Source organism: Bombina bombina, chromosome 9, assembly GCF_027579735.1.
Source record: "Bombina bombina isolate aBomBom1 chromosome 9, aBomBom1.pri, whole genome shotgun sequence".
NCBI lineage: Eukaryota > Metazoa > Chordata > Amphibia > Anura > Bombinatoridae > Bombina > Bombina bombina.
Genome location: NC_069507.1, coordinates 156,642,136 through 156,669,843, shown reverse-complemented (window position 1 = coordinate 156,669,843; position 27,708 = coordinate 156,642,136). Strand labels below are relative to the sequence as shown.

The 27,708-nt window shown below is 41.9% G+C and overlaps 1 protein-coding gene across 1 annotated transcript in view; it reads right to left on the bottom strand.

Moving 5' to 3' along the window:
• Positions 1 to 27,708, bottom strand: part of PCGF6 (polycomb group ring finger 6) — a 318,754-nt gene that overhangs the window by 228,593 nt on the left and 62,453 nt on the right. Inside the window, exons 4-6 of the mRNA XM_053692452.1 lie at positions 27,143 to 27,198; positions 26,298 to 26,357; positions 729 to 837 (exon numbers count right to left, since the gene is read on the bottom strand). Coding sequence (XP_053548427.1) covers positions 729 to 837; positions 26,298 to 26,357; positions 27,143 to 27,198 — 225 coding nt within the window. The remainder of the gene's footprint in view (positions 1 to 728; positions 838 to 26,297; positions 26,358 to 27,142; positions 27,199 to 27,708) is intronic.

Here is a 27,708-nt window from a genome sequence, read left to right as displayed (position 1 = left end):
TGGCTGTCACATGATACAGGGGAAGGGAAAATTGGATTTACTTTTACATTTCCCAGAGAATATTATACTGCTCATTTCAAATTCAAAGTGCTATTGCATTGTCTTTTTATTGTATTTGTCAGTTATTCAATTCTACTGTATTTAGTGGTCTTTTAAAGGAACACTGAACCAATTTTTTTTTATTTTGTGATTCAGATAGAGTATGCCATTTTAAGCAACTTTCTAATTTACTCCTATTATCAAATTGTCTTCATTCTCCTGGTATCTTTATTTGAAAAGCAAGAATGTAAGTTTAGAAACTGGCTCAATTTTGGTGAACAAGCTGGGTTTTTCTTGCTGATTGGTGGATAGATTTACCCACCAATAAACAAGTGCTGTCCAGAGTTCTGAGCCAAAATTGTCTGGCTCCTTAGCTTAGATGCCTTCTTTTTCAAATAAAGATAGCAAGAGAACAAAGAAAATTGATAATAGGAGTAAATTAGAAAGTTGCTTAAAATCGCATGCTCTATCTGAATCATGAAATAAACAATTTGGGTTCAGTATCCCTTTAAGTATAAGCAACTGCTTTTATTTTTTATTAGAACAATGAAAGACTTTTATATCCCTTTAATGAAAGTCTACATAGACTTTTAACAGCTTATTTTACTCTATAGGTCAGGATAGAAAAGATTATTTAGAATATATAGGTAATCAATCATTTCAAAGATTTTAGTTCCAAATATACTGACCCCATGAACTCCAAAAGCAGGGAAACATCTAATTCAGGTGGAATGCGGAAAACAGGTTCTATTAATTTCTTTGTCTTTACTCTGTTAGTTGAGATAGGCTGTGGAACTACTGTAGAAAAAAAGGTTTGAAAATGTTAGTTTTTATAAGACTGTTCCAAAAAAAAATCTGGTCTGACCAATCAAGCTATATGTAAAGAAAAGGAAAGTACTTCCTGCTTATAGCCAATCAATAATTTAAAAGACACAAAATCCAAAAAAGGTCTTACATGATTCATATAGAGCATGCCAATATAAAAAAACTTTGCATGTACTCGTGTTATCAAATTGGCTTCATTTTCTTGGTATCTTTTGTTGAAGGAGCTAGCTGAACACATTGGGTGAGCCAATGACAAAAGGCATATATGGGCTGCCACCAATCAACAGCTAGCCACCAGTAGTGCATTGCTGCTCCTAAGCCTACCTAAGTATTGTTTTCAACAAAGGATACCAAAAGTTAAATTAGATAATATAAGTAATTTGGAAAGCTGTTCAAAATTCTGAATCATGAAAGTTTAATTTAGACTTTAATGTCCCTTTAAACAAGAAAGATCAAATATGTCAGTTTAATGACAATGCCATGTTGTTAATAAACTACTAATATATTCCTTGGACGACCTGATGCCAATGTCATGAATGCTTGCATTCCGTTTCTGCAGTTACTCATATAACTTGCCTTGGAAAGTTTATTATAACTATCATTTAATATTTCTGTAAGAGTATTATCTCTTATTTTATTTTTTAGGGAAAAAAAAAAGGAAATTTATGCTTACCTGATAAATTTATTTATTTTACGATATGACAAGTCCACGGATTTCATCCTTACTTATGGGATTACGCCTCCTGGTCAGCAGGAAGTGGCAAAGAGCACCAGAGCAGAGCTATATATATAGCTCCTCCCTTCCCTCCCACTCCAGTCATTCGACCGAAGTTAGAAAGAGAAAGGAAAGGCCAAAGGTGCAGAGGTGACTGAAGTTTAACAAAAATAAGTACATACCTGTCTTAGAAATGACAGGGTGGGCCGTGGACTCGTCATATCGTAAAAGAAAACAAAATGTATGCTTACCTGATAAATTTCTCTCTTTTGCGATGTACCGAGTCCACGGATTCATCCTAACTTGTGGGATATTGTCCTTCCTGACAGGAAGTAGCAAAGAGAGCACCACAGCAGAGCTGTCTATATGGCTCCCCCCTTAACTCCACCCCCCAGTCATTCGACAGAAGGCCAAGGAAGAAAAGGAGAAACTATAAGGTGCAGAGGTGACTGAAGTTTACATAAAAAAATACTATCTGTCTTGAATAGACAGGGCGGGTAAGCATAAATTTTGTTTTCTTTTGCAAGATGTACCACGGATTCATCCTAACTTGTGGGATCAAATTTGTAAAATTCGGAAAAGGTATGAAGCGAAGACCAAGTCGCAGCCTTACAAATCTGTTCAACAGAAGCATCATTTTTAAAAGCCCATGTGGAAGCCAACGCTCTAATGGAGTGAGCTGTAATTCTTTCAAGAGGCTGCTGTCCAGCAGTCTCATAAGCCAAACGGATGATGCTTTTCAGCCAAAAGGAAAGAGAGGTAGCCGTAGCTTTTTTACCTCTACGCTTTCCAGCATAGACAACAAACAAAGAAGATGATTGGCGAAAATCTTTGGTTGCCTGCAAATAAAACTTCAAGGCACGAACCACGTCCAAGTTGTGCAACAGACGTTCCTTCTTAGAAGAAGGATTAGGACACAGAGAAGGAACAACAATTTCCTGATTGATATTCCTGTTAGAAACAACCTTAGGGAGGAACCCAGGTTTGGTACGCAAAACCACCTTATCAGCATGGAAAACAAGATAAGGCGAGTCGCATTGTAATGCAGATAGTTCAGAAACTCTTCGAGCTGAAGAGATAGCAACTAGAAACAGAACTTTCCAAGATAGAAGCTTAATATGAACCCCCTGAAGAACATTAAGAACTAAATTTAGACTCCATGGCGGAGCAACAGGTTTAAACACAGGCTTGATTCTAACTAAAGCCTGACAAAAAGCCTGAACGTCTGGGACATCAGCCAGCTTGTGCAATAGGATAGACAAAGCAGATATCTGTCCTTTTAGGGAACTAGCTGGCAATCCTTTTTCCAATCCTTCTTGAAGAAAGGACAAAATCCTAGGAATCCTGATCTTACTCCATGAGTAGCCTTTGGATTCGCACCAAAAAAGATATTTACGCCATATCTTATGATACTTCCGGCGTCAATTAGGGCGCCGGAAATGACAACATTTTTGCGCCAAAAAAGTCAACGCCAAGAATGACGCAATAAATTGAAGCATTTTCAGCCCCCGCGAGCCTAACAGCCCACAGGGAAAAAAAGTCAATTGAAAATTTTTAAAAGGTAAGAAAAAAAAAATAATATTTATTCATATGCATTATCCCAAATAATGAAACTGGCTGTCTGAAAGAAGGAATACTGATTATCTTGAATCATGGCAAATATAAGTTTAAAGACATATATTTAGAACTTTACATATAAAGTGCCCAACCATAGCTTAGAATGTCATAATAAAATAAGACTTACTTACCCTAAGACACTCATCTACAAATAGTAGATAGCCAAACCAGTACTGAAACGAGAATCAGTAGAGGTAATGGTATATAAGAGTATATCGTCGATCTGAAAAGGGAGGTAGGAGAAGAAATCTCTACGACCGATAACAGAGAACCTATGAAATAGATCCCCTAGAGGAAGACCATTGTATTCAAATAGGCAATACTCTCTTCACATCCCTCTGACATTCACTGCACTCTGAGAGGAAAACCGGGCTCCAGCCTGCTGCGAAGCGCATATCAACGTAGAATCTAGCACAAACTTACTTCACCACCTCCATGGGAGGCAAAGTTTGTAAAACTGAATTGTGGGTGTGGTGAGGGGTGTATTTATAGGCATTTTGAGGTTTGGGAAACTTTGCCCCTCCTGGTAGGAATGTATATCCCATACGTCACTAGATCATGGACTCTTGCTAATTACATGAAAGAAAGATATTTACGCCATATCTTATCATAGATTATCCTGGTGACAGGCTTTCGAGCCTGAATCGAGGTATCTATGACCGACTCAGAGAAACCCCGCTTGGATAAAATCAAGCGTTCAATCTCCAAGCAGTCAGTTGCAGAGAAAGTAGATTTGGATGCTTGAACGGACCTTGAATTAGAAGGTCCCGTCGCAGTGGCAGAGCCCATGGTGGTAGAGATGACATGTCCACCAGGTCTGCATAACAAGTCCTGCGTGGCCACGCAGGTGCTATCAAAATCACCGAAGCTCTCTCCTGTTTGATTCTGGCAATCAGACGCGGAAGGAGAGGGAAAGGTGCAAACACATAAGCCAGGTTGAACGACCAGGGTACTGCTAGAGCATCTAGCAGTACTGCCTGAGGATCCCTGGACCTGGATCCAAAACAAGGAAGTTTGCCGTTCTGACGAGACACCATCAGATCCAATTCTGGTGTGCCCCATAGCTGAACCAGTTGAGTAAACACCTCCGGATGGAGCTCCCACTCCCCCGGATGAAAAGTCTGACAACTTAGAAAATCTGCCTCCCAGTTCTCTACCCCTGGGATATAGATCGCTGATAGATGGCAAGAGCGAGTCTCTGCCCATCGGATTATCCTGGAAACTTCTATCATCGCCAAGGAACTCCTTGTTCCCCCCTGATGATTGATATAAGCTACAGTCGTGATGTTGTCCGACTGAAACCGGATGAATGCGGCCGAAGCCAGCTGATGAATGCGGCCGAAGCCAGCTGAGGCCACGCCTGAAGAGCATTGAATATCGCTCTTAATTCCAGAATATTTATCGGTAGGAGGGCCTCTTCCTGAGTCCACAAACTGCACCTCAGCCCAGTAGGCTGGCGTCCGTTGTCACAATAACCCACGCTAGCCTGCGGAAACCCCTGGACAGGTGATCCTGTGACAACAACCAAAGAAGAGAGTCTCTGGTCTCTTGACCCATCTGCATAATTCCCATTCCACTGTTTGAGCATGCATAGTTGCAGTGGTCTGAGATGCAAGCGAGCAAATGGAACTATGTCTATTGCCGCTACCATAAGTCCGATTACCTCCATACACTGAGCCACTGACGGCCGAGGAATGGAATGAAGAGCTCGGCAGGTGGTTAAAATCTTTGATTTCCTGACCTCCGTCAGAAATATTTTCATGTCCACAGAATCTATCAGAGTTCCCAGGAATGGAACTCTTGTGAGAGGAATAAGAGAACTCTTTTTCACGTTCACCTTCCACCCATGAGATCTTAGAAAGGCCAACACTAAGTCCGTGTGAGACTTGGCAAGTTGGAAAGTCGATGCTTGAATTAAGATGTTGTCTAGATAAGGTGCCACAGCTATGCCCCTCGGCCTTAGGACCGCCAGAAGGGACCCTAGCACCCTTGTGAAGATTCTTGGTGCCGTGGCCAACCCGAAGGGAATAGCCACAAACTGGTAATGCCTGTCCAGAAAGGCAAACCTGAGGAACTGGTGATGATCTTTGTGGATAGGAATGTGTAGATATGCATCCTTTAGATCCACGGTAGTCATATATTGACCCTCCTGGATCATTGGTAAAATAGTCCGAATGGTCTCCATCTTGAAGGATGGAACTCTTAGGAATTGGTTTAGGATCTTGAGATCTAGTATTGGTCTGAAGGTTCCCTATTTTTTGGGAACCACAAACAGATTGGAGTAGAAACCTTGCCCCTGTTCTGCTTCTACACAGCGTAAGAACGCCTCTCTTTTTGTCTGGTTTACAGACAATTGAGAAAGATGGAATTTCCCCCTTGGAGGAGAATTTTTGAAATCTAGGAGATACCCCTGGGTTACAATTTCTACGGCCCAGGAGTCCTGAACGTCTCTTGCCCAGGCCTGAGCAAAGAGAGAGAGAGTCTGCCCCCTACTAGATCCGGTCCCGGATCGGGGGCTACCCCTTCATGCTGTCTTAGTGGCAGCAGCAGGCTTTTTAGCCTGTTTACCCTTGTTCCAAGCCTGGTTAGGTCTCCAGGTTGGCTTGGATTGAGCAAAGTTCCCCTCTTCCTTTGCAGCGGTGGAAGAGGAAGCGGGACCACCCTTGAAGTTTCGAAAGGAACAAAAATTATTTTGCTTGGTCCTTGTCTTATTTGACTTATCTTGAGGGAGGGCATGGCCCTTCCCTCCAGTGATGTCTGAAATGATCTCTTTCAGTGCAGGCCGAATAGGGTCTTACCTTTGAAAGGGATGGTCAAAAGCTTAGATTTAGATGACACATCAGCTGACCAGGACTTAAGCCATAACGCTCTTCGCGCTAAAATGGCAAAACCTGATTTCTTTGCCGCTAACTTAGCAAGATGAAAAGCGGCGTCTGTAATAAAAGAATTAGCCAACTTAAGGGCCTTCATTCTGTCCAAAATATCATCTAGTGGGGTCTCCATCTGAAGAGCCTCTTCTAGAGCCTCAAACCAAAAAGCAGCTGCAGTGGTTACCAGAACAATGCACGCTATAGGTTGAAGAAGAAAACCCTGATGAACAAAAATTTTCTTTAGGAGACCCTCTAACTTTTTATCCATAGGATCAATGAAAGAACAACTGTCTTCAATAGGTATAGTTGTACGCTTAGCCAGAGTAGAAATAGCTCCCTCCACCTTAGGGACCGTCTGCCATGAGTCCTTTATGGTGTCAGAAATGGGGAACATTTTCTTAAAAACAGGAGGGGGAGCGAACGGAATACCTGGTCTATCCCACTCCTTAGTAACAATGTCCGAAATCCTCTTAGGGACCGGAAAAACATCAGTGTAAACAGGAACCTCTAAATATTTGTCCATTTTACACAATTTCTCTGGAACGACAATAGGGTCACAATCATCCAGAGTAGCTAAAACCTCCCTGAGCAATAAACGGAGGTGCTCTAGCTTAAATTTAAATACCGTCATATCTGAATCTGTCTGAGGGAACATCTTTCCTGAATCAGAAATCTCTCCCTCAGACAGCAAATCCCTCATCCCTACCTCAGAGCATTGTGAGGGAATATCGGATACGGCTACTAAGGCGTCAGAAGGCTCAGCATTTGTTCTTAACCCAGAGCTATTGTGCTTCCCTTGCAACCCTGGCAGTTTAGATAAAACCTCTGTAAGGGTAGTATTCATAACTGAAGCCATATCTTGCAAGGTGAAAGAATTAGACGCACTAGAAGTACTTGGCGTCGCTTGTGCGGGCGTAACTGGTTGTGACACTTGGGGAGAACTAGATGGCGAAACCTGATTTCCTTCTGTCTGAGAATCATTTAATGCCAAATTCTTATAAGTCAAAATATGCTGTTTGCAATTTATAGACATATCAGTACAATTGTGAAACATTCTTATAGGGGGTTGCACAATGGCTTCTAAACAAATTGAGTTTCCTCAGTGTCAGACATGTTTAACAGGCTAGTAATGAAGCAAGCAAGCTTGGAAAACACTTTATTTAATGAAAAAAACACAATTTGCAAAAACGGTACTGTACCTTTAAGAGAAAAAAAGGCATACACAAACTGCAAAACAGGTTAAAATTGCTTCAAAAATTCCGAAATTTTAACAGTGTACCCACTAAGCTTTAGAAGGATTGCACCACAAGTAAAAAAGTAATAAACCCCCAAATGAAAAACTGATTGATAATTGTCTAAAACCAGTTAAAAACCCCTAAAGCACCTTGCCACAGCTCTGCTGTGGCCCTACTTGTCCTTAGGAAACGATAATATGGGGTTTAAAGTTTCAATTAGTCCCTCAGAAGACTTATCAGGACCTCAGGAGAAGTTGCTTGCTGCTTGTAAATAGGCCCTGCCCACCTCACTCGATGTTGCTGGGGCCTACACAAAACTAACAAACCCTGCCTGAAAGCCGTGTGGGTTATAAACAACCCCAAAGAACCCTCAAGCAAATGTCCCATAAAACTGAAAACGTTACTCCCAGACACAAAAATGTTTGTCCCAAATTCACATAACAAACTGAGTGCCCACAAAAAATTAACCCTTTATGCAAGCTAGTAAAAACCTCTGATAACACTAGGATTACTGCTTACCCTTCCCCTAATGGGGACACTGTCAGCCTTTCTGAGTTAACGCAGTCTCTGCAGAAAATATGACTGAACATACCTCATTGCTGTATAGCAAGAAACCGTTCCTCACACTGAAGTTTTCCTGTACTCCTCAGCTTCTGTGGGAACAGCAGTGGACCTTAGTTACAAATGCTAAGATCATCATCCTCCAGGCAGAAATCTTCATCTATGTCCTGACTGAGAGTAAATAGTACAACACTGGTACCATTTAAAAATAACAAACACTTGATTGAAGATAAAATAAAACTAACAGTTTAACACCTCTTCTCTTTACCCTTCCTGCTTAGAGCCAGCAAAGAGAATGACTGGGGGTGGAGTTAAGGGGGGAGCTATATAGACAGCTCTGCTGTGGTGCTCTCTTTGCTACTTCCTGTCAGGAAGTACAATATCCCACAAGTTAGGATGAATCCGTGGACTCTGTACATCTTGCAAAAGAAATAAATTTATCAGTTAAGCATACATTTCCTTTTCTTTTACAAGATATAACAAGTCCACAGATTTCATCCTTACTTATGGGATACAAAACCAAAGCTATAGGACACGGATGAAAGGGAGGGACAAGACAGGAACCTAAACGGAAGGCACCACTGCTTGAAAAACCTTTCTCCCAAAAACAGCCTCAGATGAAGCAAAAGTATCAAATTTGGAAAATTTGGAAAAAGTGAAACACCAAACACACTGATAAGTAATCAAAATAAAAGGAAATTCCAGGTACACCATTTCCTTTCATATAGTGCATACTGATTACCCCTCCCCAGTTAGGGAATAATGTCAGCCTGTTCTGATGCATCTAGTCTCCCCAGAAACAAATGACTGAACATACCTCAATGCTGCTTGTAGCATGACATGGTTTTCCACACTGAAGATATTTCTTTACACTACCTTCAACCACTCTGTGGGAACCAGCAAGATCTTAGATAATGTTTGCTAAGATCATCAACATCAGGGCAGAAAATAAGATGTCTCCACTACTCTTGGGAAGTTATTGATTGACAATTTCTCCCTGAGAAAAATAGTACTCACTGGCACCATTTTAAAATAAAAAACTTCTTGATTGAAAAATCTAAACTAACACCTCACTTTACCTCTTCCTATCACTAACACAGGCAAAGAGAATGACTGGAGTGGGAGGGAAGGGAGGAGCTATATATACAGCTCTGCTGTGGTGCTCTTTGCCACTTCCTGCTGACCAGGAGGCGTAATCCCATAAGGATGAAATCCGTGGACTCGTCATATCTTGTAAAAGAAAAGGATTCTCGTTTTTATTTAGTTTGATCCCTTAATGGTGGCAATGCATAACCTATTGCTCTGTCCGTCATGCATTCTCCTCTTTAACGCACTTATTTGATTTCTTTATGCTAAGAACACATACACATTAAAGTATATATATATATGCGCACAAAAACATAATTTATACTTACCAGATAAATTCCTTTACTTCCGGATAGGGAGAGTCCACGGTTTATTCCTTACTGATGAGAAATACAACACCTGGCCACCAGGAGGAGGCAAAAACACCCCAGCCAAAGGCTTAAATATCCCTCCCACTTCCTCATTACCCCAGTCATTCTGCAGAGGGAACAAGGAAAAGTAGGAGAAACATTATGGTATAAATGGTGCCAAAAAAATAAAATAAATAGGGGGCCGCCCATAGACAAAAAAAAAAAAAAGTGCGGGGGCTGTAGACTCTCCCTATCCGGAAGGAAAGGAATTTATCTGGTAAGCATACATGATGTTTTCCTTCCTAAGATAGGAAGAGTCCACAGGTTCATTCCTTACTGTTGGGAAAACTATACCCTAGCTCCAGAGGACACTGAATGAATAACGGGAGGGAAAAAAAGGAAGAGGCGGACCCTATACTGAGGGCACCACAGTCTGCAAAACTTTTCTCCCGAAAGCTGCTTCAGCTGAAGCAAAAACATCAAACTTGTAAAATTTTGAAAAAGTATGTAAGGAGGTCCACGTAGCCGCCTTACAAATCTGATCCATAGAGGCCTCGTTCTTAAAGGCCCAAGAGGAAGCTACTGCTCTAGTGGAATGAGCCGTTATTCTCTTGTGGAATGTCCCACTGTCTTGTAAGCTAAGCGGATGACACTCCTTAACCAAAAAGATAGGGAAGTCGAAGTAGCCTTCTGCCTCTTACGCTTCCCGAATAGAAAACGAACAAAGAGGAAGATTGTCTAAACTCCTTAGTAGCCTAAAGATAGAACTTCAAGGCACGAACCAAATCCAAATTGTGAAGTAAGCGTTCCTTCGATGAACAAGGAAGGAACCACAATCTCCTGATTGATGTTGCGATCTAACACAACCTTAGGAAGTAAACCTAATTTAGTATATAAAACTGCCTTATCTGCATGAAAAATCAGATAAGGGAGCTTACATTGCAAAGCAGAGATCTCAGAAACTCTGCACACAGAGGCAATAGCCAATAAAAAGAGAACCTTCCAAGATAACAATTTAAATGTCAACGGAATGCAGAGGCTCAAACGGAAACCTGTTGCAAAACCCGAAGAACAAGATTTAGGCTCCAAGGAGGAGACCCAGATCTAAATACAGGTCTGATCCTAATCAGAGCCTTACTAAAGGAATGGACATCTGGAAGCTCAGCCAGTCTCTTGTGCAATAAAACCGACAGGGATGAAATCTGTCCCCTCAGGGAACTAGCAGAAAGGCCCTTCTCCAGCCCATCCTGGAGAAAAGATAAGATCCTGGCAACCTTAACTCTGTGCCAGGAAAAAACAGGCTCTTCAAACCAGAATAAGTAGGTCCTCCACACCTTGTGGTAGATACGCCGAATAACTGGTTTATGAGCTTGAAGAAGAGTATCAATGACACTTTTAGAGAAACCTCTCTTGGCTAAGACTAAGCGTTCAATCTCCACGCAGTCGGTCTCAGAAAATCTAGATTTTGATGAACAAATGGACCTTGTATCAGCAGGTCTCTGCAACAAGGTAACTTCCACGGAGGAGATGAGGACATCCCCATTAGATCTGCGAACCACATCCTTTGCGGCCACGATGGAGCAATCAGGATTACTGATAACCGCTCCGGCTTGTTGCGGGCCACCACTCAAGGAAGAAGCGGTAATGGAGGAAAAAAATATGAGTTTGAACCTCCAGGTCACTGGTAGTGCATCTATTAGATCCACTTGGGGATCCCTTGACCTATATCTGGGTAGCTTGGTATTGAGACGCGACACCATGAAATCTATCTCCGGCGTCCCCCACTTGGTGCATATGTCTTAAAACACCTCAGGATGGAGAGACCATTCACCTGGATGGAAGGAATGCCTGCTGAGAAAATCCCCCTCCCTGTTGTCCACACCCGGAATGTGGATCACTGACAGCGAACAGCTGTGGGCCTCTGCCCACGCTAGAATCTGAGATACTTCCTTCATTGCCAAGGAACTTCTCGTTCCCACTTGATGGTTGAAGTAAGCCACCAAGGTTATATTGTCCGATTTAAATCTGATAAACTGGGACAAACCGAGAAGTGGCCAAGTCTTCAAGGCCTTGAAGATTGCCTGTAGTTCCAAAATATTGATCAGGAGGACTCCTGAGTCCACAACCCCTGTGCCTTCCTGGCACCCCAAACAGCTCCCCATCCAGATAGGCTTGCGTCCATAGTCAATCTCCCAGGATGGTCTTAAGAAGAATGTCCCTCGGGACAGATGATCTGGACAGAGCCACCAAGAGAGTGATTCTCTCGACCAGCTATCTAATACAATCTGCTGAGTCAGATCTGAATGATCGCAGTTCCACTGCCTCAGCATGCACAGTTGTAAAGGTCTGAGACGGAACATGGCAAAAGGAATTATGTCCATGCAGGACACCATGAGACCAATCACCTCCATACACTGAGCCACAGAGGGACTCAAGGAGGTCCGGAGGGCAAGACATGTCGAAGTTAGCTTGCAATGTCTCTGGTCTGTTAGAAATATCCTCATGGATATGGAGTCTATTATAGTACCCAGGAATTCCACCCTGGTACTTGGGATAAGAGAACTCTTCTGCAAGTTTATCTTCCATCCATGTGATTGAAGAAGACGGGAATCCGGGAGTTCTTCCGTTAGATGAAAGGATGATGCTTGCACCAGAATATCGTCCAAGTACAATACCCTGAGTTCTGTCAATGGCTAGAAGAGCCCCCAGAACCTTCGTAAAGATTCTTGGAGCAGTAGCTAGGACAAACGGAAGGGCAATTAACTGGAAGTGCTGGTCCAGGAATGCAAACCTCAGGAACTGAAAGTGTTCCCTGTGGATTGGAACATGAAGGTAAAAGTCCTTCAGATCTATAGTGGTCATAAACTGGCCTTCCTGATTTAAAGGAAGGATGGACCTTATCGTCACCATCTTGAAGGAAGGGACACTGAGAAATTTGTTTAAGCACTTTAGGTCCAGAATTCGGCGGAAAGTCCCCCCTCCTTTGGGAACACGAAAAGGTTTGACTAAAACCCCAAACCTCTTTCTTCGATAGGCACCGGGACAACACCTCCTATGTAAGATGGATTCCGAACGCACTAGAAAGGCATCCCTCTTTCTGGTCTGGTAGACAGATTTGAGAGAAGGAATCTGCCCCTTGGTGGATGAGATTTGAAGCCTATCTTGTATCCCTGAAATACCACCTCCAGGACCCACGGATCCTGTACGTCCTTGAACCAGGCGTCTGAAAAAAGAGACAATCTGCCACCTAGAGCTTTAATTCTGTCTTGAATATCCTCGAGGGGAGATTCCACCTCAATGAGTTCCGAAAAGTCACACCAGCAGGTAGCCACTCCGGCAACGGCGGCAACTGCAGCCGCCGGTTAAAATCCGTATGTTGAAACATCTTTCTCAGAAAGGTTTCCATTTTCTTTTCCATCAGCTCTCTGAACAAAAAACTATCCTCAAGAGGTATAGTAGTACGTTTAGCAAGCGTAGAGATAGCACCATCCACCTTAGGAATGGAGCCCCACAAATCCAGTTGCGAGTCCGGGACCAAATTTTTTAAAAGTAGACGAGGGGGAAAAAGGAAGAATCAATTCTTTCCCATTCGTTCTTAATAATGTTCGCCACAAAAGTCAAAGGAACTTTCCTGTCTTCGTAAACTCTGTCTAATTTAGGTATCATAGGTTCTTCAGGAAGTGCGGCCTCTGAAACCTCTAACGCAGACAGAACCTCCTTTAATAAAAAACGCAAGTGCTCAATTTTACATCTAAAAGATGGTTCGTCCGCAGCAGGAGGCATAAACGCTAAGGACTGCGACCCAGAAAGTTCACCCTCTGAAGCTACATCATCGGATAACTGGGACATAATAGCTAAATCCGATAAATATTTAGATGACTCCGGGTCAAGAGAGCTGTTTAACCCTTCTCTTGCGTTTGTTAGAGCGAGGTAATGCACTGAGGGCCGCAGACACCGCCGTTTGTAACTGCGCGGCAAAGTCCACAGGAAGAAGGCCCCCTCAAGATGGAGGATTAGATGTGCTACTGGGAACTGCATGTGGAGTGGATAATGTAGCAAGGGTAGTAATCTCACGGGATGCCAAGGCCTGAGTAGTAGAAGGCTCAGAGGAACTAAGAGCCTTAGCAGGCTTGTCTCCCCTTCTTAGACTTTATAACGGTGTTAAGGCATGTCGAACATAATTGAGTGGGCGGGAAAACCACTGTCTCCTCACAATATAAACAGGTATGATATATTACAGTACCTTCTAACATGCCAGAGTCCTTCATAGCTCAGGTTATACCCACAGAAGGACACAAATAAAAACATTATAGAAAACTGCACCTTTATACTCCCAATGGCTGGGGTACTCACCACCTCCTAGACCCAGACACTTAACAGAGGAAACGCTCTCTTCAGGTTTAAGTCTCAGCCGGAATGGAGGAAATGAACATAGACCACACCCGGTCACATGGAGTGCAAGACAGTACTTCCCCTGTTATTACAAGTACAGCAAGTAATAGGAGCTGTGCAACACTTTCAAAAACGAAAGTGAAACTTAAAAGTGAAACCTGTGGGTTCCAGACAAAACACAGTCTATCAGCCCAGAAAAAAAAAAACATAATTTATGTAAGAACTTACCTGATAAATTCATTTCTTTCATATTAACAAGAGTCCATGAGCTAGTGACGTATGGATATACATTCCTACCAGGAGGGGCAAAGTTTCCCAAACCTTAAAATGCCTATAAATACACCCCTCACCACACCCACAAATCAGTTTAACGAATAGCCAAGAAGTGGGGTGATAAGAAAAAAAGTGCGAAGCATATAAAATAAGGAATTGGAATAATTGTGCTTTATACAAAAAAATCATAACCACCACAAAAAAGGGTGGGCCTCATGGACTCTTGTTAATATGAAAGAAATGAATTTATCAGGTAAGTTCTTACATAAATTATGTTTTCTTTCATGTAATTAACAAGAGTCCATGAGCTAGTGACGTATGGGATAATGACTACCCAAGATGTGGATCTTTCCACACAAGAGTCACTAGAGAGGGAGGGATAAAATAAAGACAGCCAATTCCTGCTGAAAATAATCCACACCCAAAATAAAGTTTAACAAAAAACATAAGCAGAAGATTCAAACTGAAACCGCTGCCTGAAGAACTTTTCTACCAAAAACTGCTTCAGAAGAAGAAAATACATCAAAATGGTAGAATTTAGTAAAAGTATGCAAAGAGGACCAAGTTGCTGCTTTGCAGATCTGGTCAACTGAAGCTTCATTCCTAAACGCCCAGGAAGTAGATACTGACCTAGTAGAATGAGCTGTAATTCTCTGAGGCGGAATTTTACCCGACTCAACATAGGCAAGATGAATTAAAGATTTCAACCAAGATGCCAAAGAAATGGCAGAAGCTTTCTGGCCTTTCCTAGAACCGGAAAAGATAACAAATAGACTAGAAGTCTTACGGAAAGATTTCGTAGCTTCAACATAATATTTCAAAGCTCTAACAACATCCAAAGAATGCAACGATTTCTCCTTAGAATTCTTAGGATTAGGACATAATGAAGGAACCACAATTTCTCTACTAATGTTGTTGGAATTCACAACTTTAGGTAAAAATTCAAAAGAAGTTCGCAACACCGCCTTATCCTGATGAAAAATCAGAAAAGGAGACTCACAAGAAAGAGCAGATAATTCAGAAACTCTTCTAGCAGAAGAGATGGCCAAAAGGAACAAAACTTTCCAAGAAAGTAATTTAATGTCCAATGAATGCATAGGTTCAAACGGAGGAGCTTGAAGAGCTCCCAGAACCAAATTCAAACTCCAAGGAGGAGAAATTGACTTAATGACAGGTTTTATACGAACCAAAGCTTGTACAAAACAATGAATATCAGGAAGAATAGCAATCTTTCTGTGAAAAAGAACAGAAAGAGCGGAGATTTGTCCTTTCAAAGAACTTGCGGACAAACCCTTATCTAAACCATCCTGAAGAAACTGTAAAATTCTCGGTATTCTAAAAGAATGCCAAGAAAAATGATGAGAAAGACACCAAGAAATATAAGTCTTCCAGACTCTATAATATATCTCTCGAGATACAGATTTACGAGCCTGTAACATAGTATTAATCACGGAGTCAGAGAAACCTCTTTGACCAAGAATCAAGCGTTCAATCTCCATACCTTTAAATTTAAGGATTTCAGATCCTGATGGAAAAAAGGACCTTGCGACAGAAGGTCTGGTCTTAACGGAAGAGTCCATGGTTGGCAAGATGCCATCCGGACAAGATCCGCATACCAAAACCTGTGAGGCCATGCCGGAGCTATTAGCAGGACAAACGAGCATTCCTTCAGAATCTTGGAGATTACTCTTGGAAGAAGAACTAGAGGCGGAAAGATATAGGCAGGATGATACTTCCAAGGAAGTGATAATGCATCCACTGCCTCCGCCTGAGGATCCCGGGATCTGGACAGATACCTGGGAAGTTTCTTGTTTAGCTGAGAGGCCATCAGATCTATCTCTGGGAGCCCCCACATTTGAACAATCTGAAGAAATACCTCTGGGTGAAGAGACCATTCGCCCGGATGCAACGTTTGGCGACTGAGATAATCCGCTTCCCAATTGTCTACACCTGGGATATGAACCGCAGAGATTAGACAGGAGCTGGATTCCGCCCAAACCAAAATTCGAGATACTTCTTTCATAGCCAGAGGACTGTGAGTCCCTCCTTGATGATTGATGTATGCCACAGTTGTGACATTGTCTGTCTGAAAACAAATGAACGATTCTCTCTTCAGAAGAGGCCAAAACTGAAGAGCTCTGAAAATTGCACGGAGTTCCAAGATATTGATCGGTAATCTCACCTCCTGAGATTCCCAAACTCCTTGTGCTGTCAGAGATCCCCACACAGCTCCCCAACCTGTGAGACTTGCATCTGTTGAAATTACAGTCCAGGTCGGAAGAACAAAAGAAGCCCCCTGAATTAAACGAAGGTGATCTGTCCACCACGTTAGAGAGTGTCGAACAATCGGTTTTAAAGATATTAACTGATATATCTTCGTGTAATCCCTGCACCATTGGTTCAGCATACAGAGCTGAAGAGGTCGCATGTGAAAACGAGCAAAGGGGATCGCGTCCGATGCAGCAGTCATAAGACCTAGAATTTCCATGCATAAGGCTACCGAAGGGAATGATTGAGACTGAAGGTTTCGACAAGCTGTAATCAATTTTAGACGTCTCTTGTCTGTTAAAGACAGAGTCATGGACACTGAATCTATCTGGAAACCCAGAAAGGTTACCCTTGTTTGAGGAATCAAAGAACTTTTTGGTAAATTGATCCTCCAACCATGATCTTGAAGAAACAACACAAGTCGATTTGTATGAGACTCTGCTAAATGTAAAGACTGAGCAAGTACCAAGATATCGTCCAAATAAGGAAATACCACAATACCCTGTTCTCTGATTACAGACAGAAGGGCACCGAGAATCTTTGTGAAAATTCTTGGAGCTGTAGCAAGGCCAAACGGTAGAGCCACAAATTGGTAATGCTTGTCTAGAAAAGAGAATCTCAGGAACTGATAATGATCTGGATGAATCGGAATATGCAGATATGCATCCTGTAAATCTATTGTGGACATATAATTCCCTTGCTGAACAAAAGGCAATATAGTCCTTACAGTTACCATCTTGAACGTTGGTATCCTTACATAACGATTCAATAATTTTAGATCCAGAACTGGTCTGAAGGAATTCTCCTTCTTTGGTACAATGAAGAGATTTGAATAAAACCCCATCCCCTGTTCCGGAACTGGAACTGGCATAATTACTCCAGCCAACTCTAGATCTGAAACACAATTCAGAAATGCTTGAGCTTTCACTGGATTTACTGGGACACGGGAAAGAAAAAATCTCTTTGTAGGAGGTCTCATCTTGAAACCAATTCTGTACCCTTCTGAAACAATGTTCTGAATCCAAAGATTGTGAACAGAATTGATCCAAATTTCTTTGAAAAAACGTAACCTGCCCCCTACCAGCTGAACTGGAATGAGGGCCGTACCTTCATGTGAACTTAGAAGCAGGCTTTGCCTTTCTAGCAGGCTTGGATTTATTCCAGACTGGAGATGGTTTCCAAACTGAAACTGCTCCTGAGGACGAAGGATCAGGCTTTTGTTCTTTGTTGAAACGAAAGGAACGAAAACGATTGTTAGCCCTGTTTTTACCTTTAGATTTTTTATCCTGTGGTAAAAAAGTTCCTTTCCCACCAGTAACAGTTGAAATAATAGAATCCAACTGAGAACCAAATAATTTGTTTCCCTGGAAAGAAATGGAAAGTAGAGTTGATTTAGAAGCCATATCAGCATTCCAGGTCTTAAGCCATAAAGCTCTTCTGGCTAAGATAGCCAGAGACATAAACCTAACATCAACTCTAATAATATCAAAAATGGCATCACAGATAAAATTATTAGCATGCTGGAGAAGAATAATAATATCATGAGAATCACGATTTGATACTTGTTGCGCTAGAGTTTCCAACCAAAAAGTTGAAGCTGCAGCAACATCAGCCAATGATATAGCAGGTCTAAGAAGATTACCTGAACATAGATAAGCTTTTCTTAGAAAAGATTCAATTTTTCTATCTAAAGGATCCTTAAACGAGGTACCATCTGACGTAGGAATGGTAGTACGTTTAGCAAGGGTAGAAATAGCCCCATCAACTTTAGGGATTTTGTCCCAAAATTCTAACCTGTCAGGCGGAACAGGATATAATTGCTTAAAACGTTTAGAAGGAGTAAATGAATTACCCAATTTATCCCATTCCTTGGAAATTACTGCAGAAATAGCATTAGGAACAGGAAAGACTTCTGGAATAACCGCAGGAGCTTTAAAAACCTTATCCAAACGTATAGTATTAGTATCAAGAGGACTAGAATCCTCTATTTCTAAAGCAATTAGTACTTCTTTAAGTAAAGAGCGAATAAATTCCATCTTAAATAAATATGAAGATTTATCAGCATCAATCTCTGAGATAGAATCCTCTGAACCAGAAGAGTCCAAAGAATCAGAATGATGGTGTTCATTTAAAAATTCATCTGTAGAGAGAGAAGATTTAAAAGACTTTTTACGTTTACTAGAAGGAGAAATAACAGACAAAGCCTTCTTTATGGATTCAGAAACAAAATCTCTTATGTTATCAGGAACATTCTGCACCTTAGATGTTGAGGGAACTGCAACAGGCAATGGTACATCACTAAAGGAAATATTATCTGCTTTAACAAGTTTGTCATGACAATTATTACAAACAACAGCTGGAGGAATAGCTACCAAAAGTTTACAGCAGATACACTTAGCTTTGGTAGATCCAGCAGGCAGTGGTTTTCCTGTAGTATCTTCTGGCTCAGATGCAACGTGAGACATCTTGCAATATGTAAGAGAAAAAACAACATATAAAGCAAAATAGATCAAATCCCTTATAAGACAGTTTCAGGAATGGGAAAAAATGCCAAATATCAAGCTTCTAGCAACCAGAAGCAAATGAAAAATGAGACTGAAATAATGTGGAGACAAAAGCGACGCCCATATTTTTTAGCGCCAAATAAGACGCCCACATTATTTGGCGCCTAAATGCTTTTGGCGCCAAAAATGACGCCACATCCGGAACGCCGACATTTTTGGCGCAAAATAACGTCAAAAAATGACGCAACTTCCGGCGACACGTATGACGCCGGAAACGGAAAAGAATTTTTGCGCCAAAAAAGTCCGCGCCAAGAATGACGCAATAAAATGAAGCATTTTCAGCCCCCGCGAGCCTAACAGCCCACAGGGAAAAAAGTCAAATTTTTGAGGTAAGAAAAATATGATAATTCAATGCATAATCCCAAATATGAAACTGACTGTCTGAAAATAAGGAAAGTTGAACATTCTGAGTCAAGGCAAATAAATGTTTGAATACATATATTTAGAACTTTATAAATAAAGTGCCCAACCATAGCTTAGAGTGTCACAGAAAATAAGACTTACTTACCCCAGGACACTCATCTACATGTTTGTAGAAAGCCAAACCAGTACTGAAACGAGAATCAGTAGAGGTAATGGTAAATATAAGAGTATATCGTCGATCTGAAAAGGGAGGTAAGAGATGAATCTCTACGACCGATAACAGAGAACCTTATGAAATAGACCCCGTAGAAGGAGATCACTGCATTCAATAGGCAATACTCTCTTCACATCCCTCTGACATTCACTGCACGCTGAGAGGAAAACCGGGCTCCAACTTGCTGCGGAGCGCATATCAACGTAGAATCTAGCACAAACTTACTTCACCACCTCCCTTGGAGGCAAAGTTTGTAAAACTGATTTGTGGGTGTGGTGAGGGGTGTATTTATAGGCATTTTAAGGTTTGGGAAACTTTGCCCCTCCTGGTAGGAATGTATATCCATACGTCACTAGCTCATGGACTCTTGTTAATTACATGAAAGAAACATAATTTATGCTTACCTGATAAATTCCTTTCTTCTGTTGTGTGATCAGTCCACGGGTCATCATTACTTCTGGGATATAACTCCTCCCCAACAGGAAATGCAAGAGGATTCACCCAGCAGAGCTGCATATAGCTCCTCCCCTCTACGTCACTCCCAGTCATTCGACCAAGAATCAACGAGAAAGGAGAAACCAAGGGTGAAGTGGTGACTGGAGTATAATTTAAAAAATATCTACCTGCCTTAAAAAACAGGGCGGGCCGTGGACTGATCACACAACAGAAGAAAGGAATTTATCAGGTAAGCATAAATTATGTTTTCTTCTGTTATGTGTGATCAGTCCACGGGTCATCATTACTTCTGGGATACCAATACCAAAGCAAAAGTACACGGATGACGGGAGGGATAGGCAGGCTCATTATACAGAAGGAACCACTGCCTGAAGAACCTTTCTCCCAAAAATAGCCTCCGAAGAAGCAAAAGTGTCAAATTTGTAAAATTTGGAAAAAGTATGAAGCGAAGACCAAGTTGCAGCCTTGCAAATCTGTTCAACAGAGGCCTCATTCTTAAAGGCCCAAGTGGAAGCCACAGCTCTAGTAGAATGAGCTGTAATTCTTTCAGGAGGCTGCTGTCCAGCAGTCTCATAGGCTAAACGAATTATGCTACGAAGCCAGAAAGAGAGAGAGGTAGCCGAAGCCTTATGACCTCTCCTCTGACCAGAATACACGACAAACAGGGAAGACGTTTGTCGAAAATCCTTAGTTGCCTGCAAGTAGAACTTGAGGGCACGAACTACATCCAGATTGTGTAGAAGACGTTCCTTCTTTGAAGAAGGATTCGGGCACAGGGAAGGAACCACGATCTCTTGATTGATGTTCCTGTTAGTGACTACCTTAGGTAAGAACCCAGGTTTAGTACGCAGAACTACCTTGTCTGAGTGAAAAATCAAATAAGGAGAATCACAATGTAAAGCTGATAACTCAGAGACTCTCCGAGCCGAAGAAATAGCCATTAAAAATAACACTTTCCAAGATAACAACTTTATATCAATGGAATGAAGGGGTTCAAACGGAACTCCTTGTAGAACGTTAAGAACAAGGTTTAAACTCCATGGCGGAGCAACAGTTTTAAACACAGGCTTGATTCTAGCTAAAGCCTGACAAAAGGCCTGGACGTCTGGATTTTCTGACAGACGCCTGTGCAACAAGATGGACAGAGCTGAGATCTGTCCCTTTAATGAACTAGCCGATAAACCCTTTTCTAAACCTTCTTGTAGAAAAGACAATATCCTAGGAATCCTAACCTTACTCCAGGAGTAACCTTTGGATTCGCACCAGTATAGGTATTTACGCCATATCTTATGGTAAATCCTTCTGGTAACAGGCTTCCTAGCCTGTATCAGGGTATCAATAACCGACTCAGAAAAAACACGTTTTGATAAAATCAAGCGTTCAATTTCCAAGCAGTCAGCTTCAGAGAAGTTAGATTTTGATGTTTGAATGGACCCTGTATCAGAAGGTCCTGTCTTAGAGGTAGAGACCAAGGTGGACAGGATGACATGTCCACTAGATCTGCATACCAAGTCCTGCGTGGCCATGCAGGCGCTATTAGAATCACTGATGCTCTCTCCTGTTTGATTTTGGCAATCAATCGAGGAAGCAGCGGGAAGGGTGGAAACACATAAGCCATCCCGAAGTTCCAAGGTGCTGTCAAAGCATCTATCAGAACCGCTCCCGGATCCCTGGATCTGGACCCGTAGCGAGGAAGTTTGGCGTTCTGGCGAGACGCCATGAGATCTATCTCTGGTTTGCCCCAACGTCGAAGTATTTGGGCAAAGACCTCCGGATGAAGTTCCCACTCCCCCGGATGAAAAGTCTGGCGACTCAAGAAATCCGCCTCCCAGTTCTCCACTCCCGGGATGTGGATTGCTGACAGGTGGCAAGAGTGAGACTCTGCCCAGCGAATTATCTTTGATACTTCCATCATTGCTAGGGAGCTTCTTGTCCCTCCTTGATGGTTGATGTAAGCTACAGTCGTGATGTTGTCCGACTGAAACCTGATGAACCCCCGAGTTTTTAACTGGGGCCAAGCCAGAAGGGCATTGAGAACTGCTCTCAATTCCAGAATGTTTATTGGTAGGAGGCTTTCCTCCTGATTCCATTGTCCCTGAGCCTTCAGAGAATTCCAGACAGCGCCCCAACCTAGAAGGCTGGCGTCTGTTGTTACAATTGTCCAGTCCGGCCTGCTGAATGGCATCCCCCTGGACAGATGTGGCCGAGAAAGCCACCATAGAAGAGAGTTTCTGGTCTCTTGATCCAGATTCAGAGTAGGGGACAAGTCTGAGTAATCCCCATTCCACTGACTCAGCATGCACAATTGCAGCGGTCTGAGATGTAGACGTGCAATGGGTACTATGTCCATTGCTGCTACCATTAAGCCGATCACCTCCATGCATTGAGCTACTGACGGGAGTTGAATGGAATGAAGGACACGGCATGCATTTAGAAGCTTTGTTAATCTGTCTTCCGTCAGATAAATCTTCATTTCTACAGAATCTATAAGAGTCCCCAAGAATGGAACTCTTGTGAGAGGAAAGAGAGAACTCTTCTTTTCGTTCACTTTCCATCCATGCGACCTTAGAAATGCCAGAACTAACTCTGTATGAGACTTGGCAGTTTGAAAGCTTGAAGCTTGTATCAGAATGTCGTCTAGGTACGGAGCTACCGAAATTCCTCGCGGTCTTAGTACCGCCAGAAGGGCACCCAGAACCTTTGTGAAGATTCTTGGAGCCGTAGCCAATCCGAATGGAAGAGCTACAAACTGGTAATGCCTGTCTAAGAAGGCAAACCTTAGATACCGGTAATGATCTTTGTGAATCGGTATGTGAAGGTAAGCATCCTTTAAATCCACTGTGGTCATGTACTGACCCCTTTGGATCATGGGTAAGATTGTCCGAATAGTTTCCATTTTGAACGATGGAACTCTTAGGAATTTGTTTAGGATCTTTAAATCCAAGATTGGCCTGAAAGTTCCCTCTTTTTTGGGAACCACAAACAGGTTTGAGTAAAACCCTTGTCCTTGTTCCGACCGCGGAACCGGATGGATCACTCCCATTAATAACAGATCTTGTACACAGCGTAGAAACGCTTCTTTCTTTATCTGGTTTGTTGACAACCTTGACAGATGAAATCTCCCTCTTGGGGGAGAGAATTTGAAGTCTAGAAGGTATCCCTGAGATATGATCTCTAGCGCCCAGGGATCCTGAACATCTCTTGCCCAAGCCTGGGCGAAGAGAGAGAGTCTGCCCCCCACTAGATCCGGTCCCGGATCGGGGGCCCTCGATTCATGTTGTCTTAGGGGCAGCAGCAGGTTTCCTGGTCTGCTTGCCCTTGTTCCAGGACTGGTTAGGTTTCCAGCCTTGTCTGTAACGAGCAACGGCTCCTTCCTGTTTTGGTGCAGTGGAAGTTGGTGCTGCTCCTGCTTTGAAATTCCGAAAGGGACGAAAATTAGACTGTCTAGCCTTAGTTTTGGCTTTGTCTTGAGGCAGGGCGTGGCCCTTACCTCCTGTAATGTCAGCGATAATTTCTTTCAAACCGGGCCCAAATAAAGTTTGCCCTTTGAAAGGTATATTAAGTAATTTGGACTTAGAAGTTACATCAGCTGACCAGGATTTTAGCCACAGCGCCCTACGTGCCTGAATGGCGAATCCTGAGTTCTTAGCCGTAAGTTTGGTTAAATGTACTACGGCCTCCGAAATGAATGAATTAGCTAGTTTAAGGACTCTAAGCCTGTCCGTAATGTCGTCCAGCGTAGCTGAACTAAGGTTCTCTTCCAGAGACTCCATCCAAAATGCTGCCGCAGCCGTAATCGGCGCGATGCATGCAAGGGGTTGCAATATAAAACCTTGTTGAACAAACATTTTCTTAAGGTAACCCTCTAATTTTTTATCCATTGGATCTGAAAAAGCACAGCTATCCTCCACCGGGATAGTGGTACGCTTAGCTAAAGTAGAAACTGCTCCCTCCACCTTAGGGACCGTCTGCCATAAGTCCCGTGTGGTGGCGTCTATTGGAAACATCTTTCTAAATATTGGAGGGGGTGAGAACGGCACACCGGGTCTATCCCACTCCTTAGTAACAATTTCAGTTAGTCTCTTAGGTATAGGAAAAACGTCAGTACTCGCCGGTACCGCAAAGTATTTATCCAACCTACACAATTTCTCTGGTATTGCAACAGTGTTACAATCATTAAGAGCCGCTAAAACCTCCCCTAGTAATACACGGAGGTTCTCCAATTTAAATTTAAAATTTGAAATATCTGAATCCAATCTGTTTGGATCAGAACCGTCACCCACAGAATGAAGCTCTCCGTCCTCATGCTCTGCAAGCTGTGACGCAGTATCAGACATGGCTCTAGTATTATCAGCGCACTCTGTTCTCACCCCAGAGTGATCACGCTTGCCCCTTAGTTCTGGTAATTTAGCCAAAACTTCAGTCATAACAGTAGCCATATCTTGTAATGTTATCTGTAATGGCCGCCCAGATGTACTAGGCGTCACAATATCACGCACCTCCCGGGCGGGAGATGCAGGTACTGACACGTGAGGCGAGTTAGTCGGCATAACTCTCCCCTCGCTGTTTGGTGAAATTTGTTCAATTTGTACAGATTGGCTTTTATTTAAAGTAGCATCAATACAGTTAGTACATAAATTTCTATTGGGCTCCACCTTGGCATTGGAACAAATGACACAGGTATCTTCCTCTGAATCAGACATGTTTAACACACTAGCAAATAAACTTGCAACTTGGTTACAATCTTATTTAACAAAAACGTACTGTGCCTCAAGGAAGCACTAAACGATTAAATGACAGTTGAAAAAATGAACTGAAAAACTGTTATAGCATCAATCCTAGTTCTGTTAGAGATGAACCGGATCATGCCGGAAATACAAGAGTAACTGACTGGAAATTTTTGATGCGTAGCAAAGAGCGCCAAAAACGGCCCCTCCCCCTCACACACAGCAGTGAGAGAGAAACGAAACTGTCACAATTAAAACAAGCAACTGCCAAGTGGAAAAATAATGCCCAAACATTTATTCACTCAGTACCTCAGAAAATGCAAACGATTCTACATTCCAGCAAAAACGTTTAACATAATAAATACCTATTAAAAGGTTTAATGTACTTTTTACAGAGTAATTCCAGTGAAGTACCATTCCCGGAATACTGAAGTGTAGAGTATACATACATGTTATTATAACGGTATGGCAGGATTTTCTCATCAATTCCATTCAGAAAATAAAAACTGCTACATACCTCAATGCAGATTCATCTGCCCGCTGTCCCCTGATCTGAAGCTTTTACCTCCCTCAGATGGCCGAGAAACAGCAATATGATCTTAACTACTCCGGTTAAAATCATAGTAAAAACTCTGGTAGATTCTTCTTCAAACTCTGCCAGAGAGGCAATAACACGCTCCGGTGCTATTGTAAAATAACAAACTTTTGATTGAAGTTATAAAAACTAAGTATAATCACCATAGTCCTCTCACACATCCTATCTAGTCGTTGGGTGCAAGAGAATGACTGGGAGTGACGTAGAGGGGAGGAGCTATATGCAGCTCTGCTGGGTGAATCCTGTTGCATTTCCTGTTGGGGAGGAGTTATATCCCAGAAGTAATGATGACCCGTGGACTGATCACACATAACAGAAGAAAAATCACACAAAGCAGCATGTATATAATTAACACACTAATTAACCCCAACTGTTCAATAAAACCCCTTCAGAGGATATAAAACGCTAGGATTGACTATTGAAACAAATAAAGGGGACTTTCATTCATGAAGTATAAGATACTTCATGTAGAAAGCACCTTTATTTGTTTCAATCGATCGCCGTTCTTAGCTGCTTTGGCAGCCCACGGCTAAAAAAATGTTTTGGTAAGAGGTGACATTTTCATCTCTTAACCAATAGCTGTGCGGTAAATCTGGTTTGGCGCCCATGGGAGCCAGATTTACCACACGGCTATTGGTTAAGAGGTGAAAATGTCACCTCTTAGCAAAAATCTTTTTTAGCCGTGGGTTGCCAAAGCAGCAAAAAACGGCGATCGATTGAAACAAATGAAGGAGCTTTCTAAATGAAGTATCTTATACTTCATGAATGAAAGTCCCCTTTATTTGTTTTAACAGTCAATCCTAGCGTTTATAAAAACGCTAGGATTGACTTTGACCCTGGATCCTATCAAGGTATAAAGGAGCCACAATGTGACCCTGTGACAAAAGAAAAAGAATGACTGGGGTAATGAGGAAGTGAGAGGGATATTTAAGCCTTTGGCTGGGGTGTCTTAACCTCCTCTGGTGGCCAGGTGTTGTATTTCCCAACAGTAAAGGAATGAAGCTGTGGACTCTCCCTATCTTAGGAAGGAAATACCTGTAAATTGTAACCCCTTGAAAAGACTGTCACTCACTAAAATCAAGAAAGTTGAAAGGCATGTAAACCAGACTTGAATGTACATGGATTTAAACGTCTAATATAAACTTACCTGGTTTGGGAACTTCTAGACCCCTTTCTTTATAGAAAACACACATTTGTTTTTTTTCTCCTAAAAGAAATGAAGAAAATAAACTGTTTATTAGCAGTAAAGTAATGTATAATGTGACATAAATATTTTGTTTGAGCAAGGATTTCACTGCATTAGTTCAGCAGTAAAATCAATTTTCATCTCAAATAGTCAAAATATACGATTATCAGAAAAAAACTGAACCAGACATGCTAGATTGTAAGTTCCCACGGTAATAGGGCCCTCAATTCCTCCTGTATTTGTTTGTAAATTTATCCTGTCTCTTACAAGGTCTATATCATTGTTTTATTGAAATGAATTGTATCCATGGACAGCGCTGTGGAATATGTTGGCGCTTCATAAACTCTATAGTCAAAAGGAGGGAGTAACCTCATAAATAAGGGTATTTTTATATAACTTTGATTTGCATATATGGGTTCCCATGAGCCCTACACAAATCAACTCACCTTTATTCACACCAGGTGTGTGGTAACAAATTATACCCCCAAGACCTTTAGAAAGCGCAGACAATTGCCTTTCAAACTTGGGTGTTAGGGGTTTCTAGAGCTAAAGATAGAGGGGGTCTGAATAGCGAACTCCCATCCAGCCCCTTTAAGCTACAGGCAGCAGCCCATAACTTTGGTGTCTCCAGAGCTTGGTAACATCTCCAGATATGCCAGGCCACTTCATAGGCAACTGCACGAAAATGCATTTAAAACATTGTGAAGATGACACCTGTGGTCGTCAGCACTTAAGGGGATAAAATAACAAAAATACTTGAGAAGTCAGACTCAATGAATGTTTTTTTATTTCACTACATTACTTACTTTCTTCCAAATTGACTACTATCTTGAAGACAAGGTCTTGTAATTGTCTGTCTGACCTTAAAAATAAAACAAAGATACATATTCAACACCACTAACGTTACATTTAATACACTGTAATGCAAACTTTTGTTATTATTAAATGCACATCTGCTTTCCACTGCCCACCCCTCAAAAAAATTAATAATCCCCAATATGCTAGTTGGTGGCAGCAACACGAGAAAGCATTTTCCATTAAAGTGCTATTATCGTGGAAAATTTACATACTGTAATACATTAGAGTATCAAGATTCAGTGCTAGCGACCCTGCAATTTTATGTGTGTAATTGTCACAAAGAGGTTAAAAAAATATCTAAAGGCTGCTCTTGGGAGCCACAGAGAACTGCTGGTCCTGAGCAGAAACTGACCCAATCTAACTGGTTACAACTGAACACAGGACATGCACACACACATATATAGGCTTTTACCCCTGAATCCTTTAAATTACCCCCCATGCCATCGTATAGAAGGGTAAAAAATCTTAGGGACCACATAGTAAAAGCTGATGTAGGTACAACCAAAACCTCTGA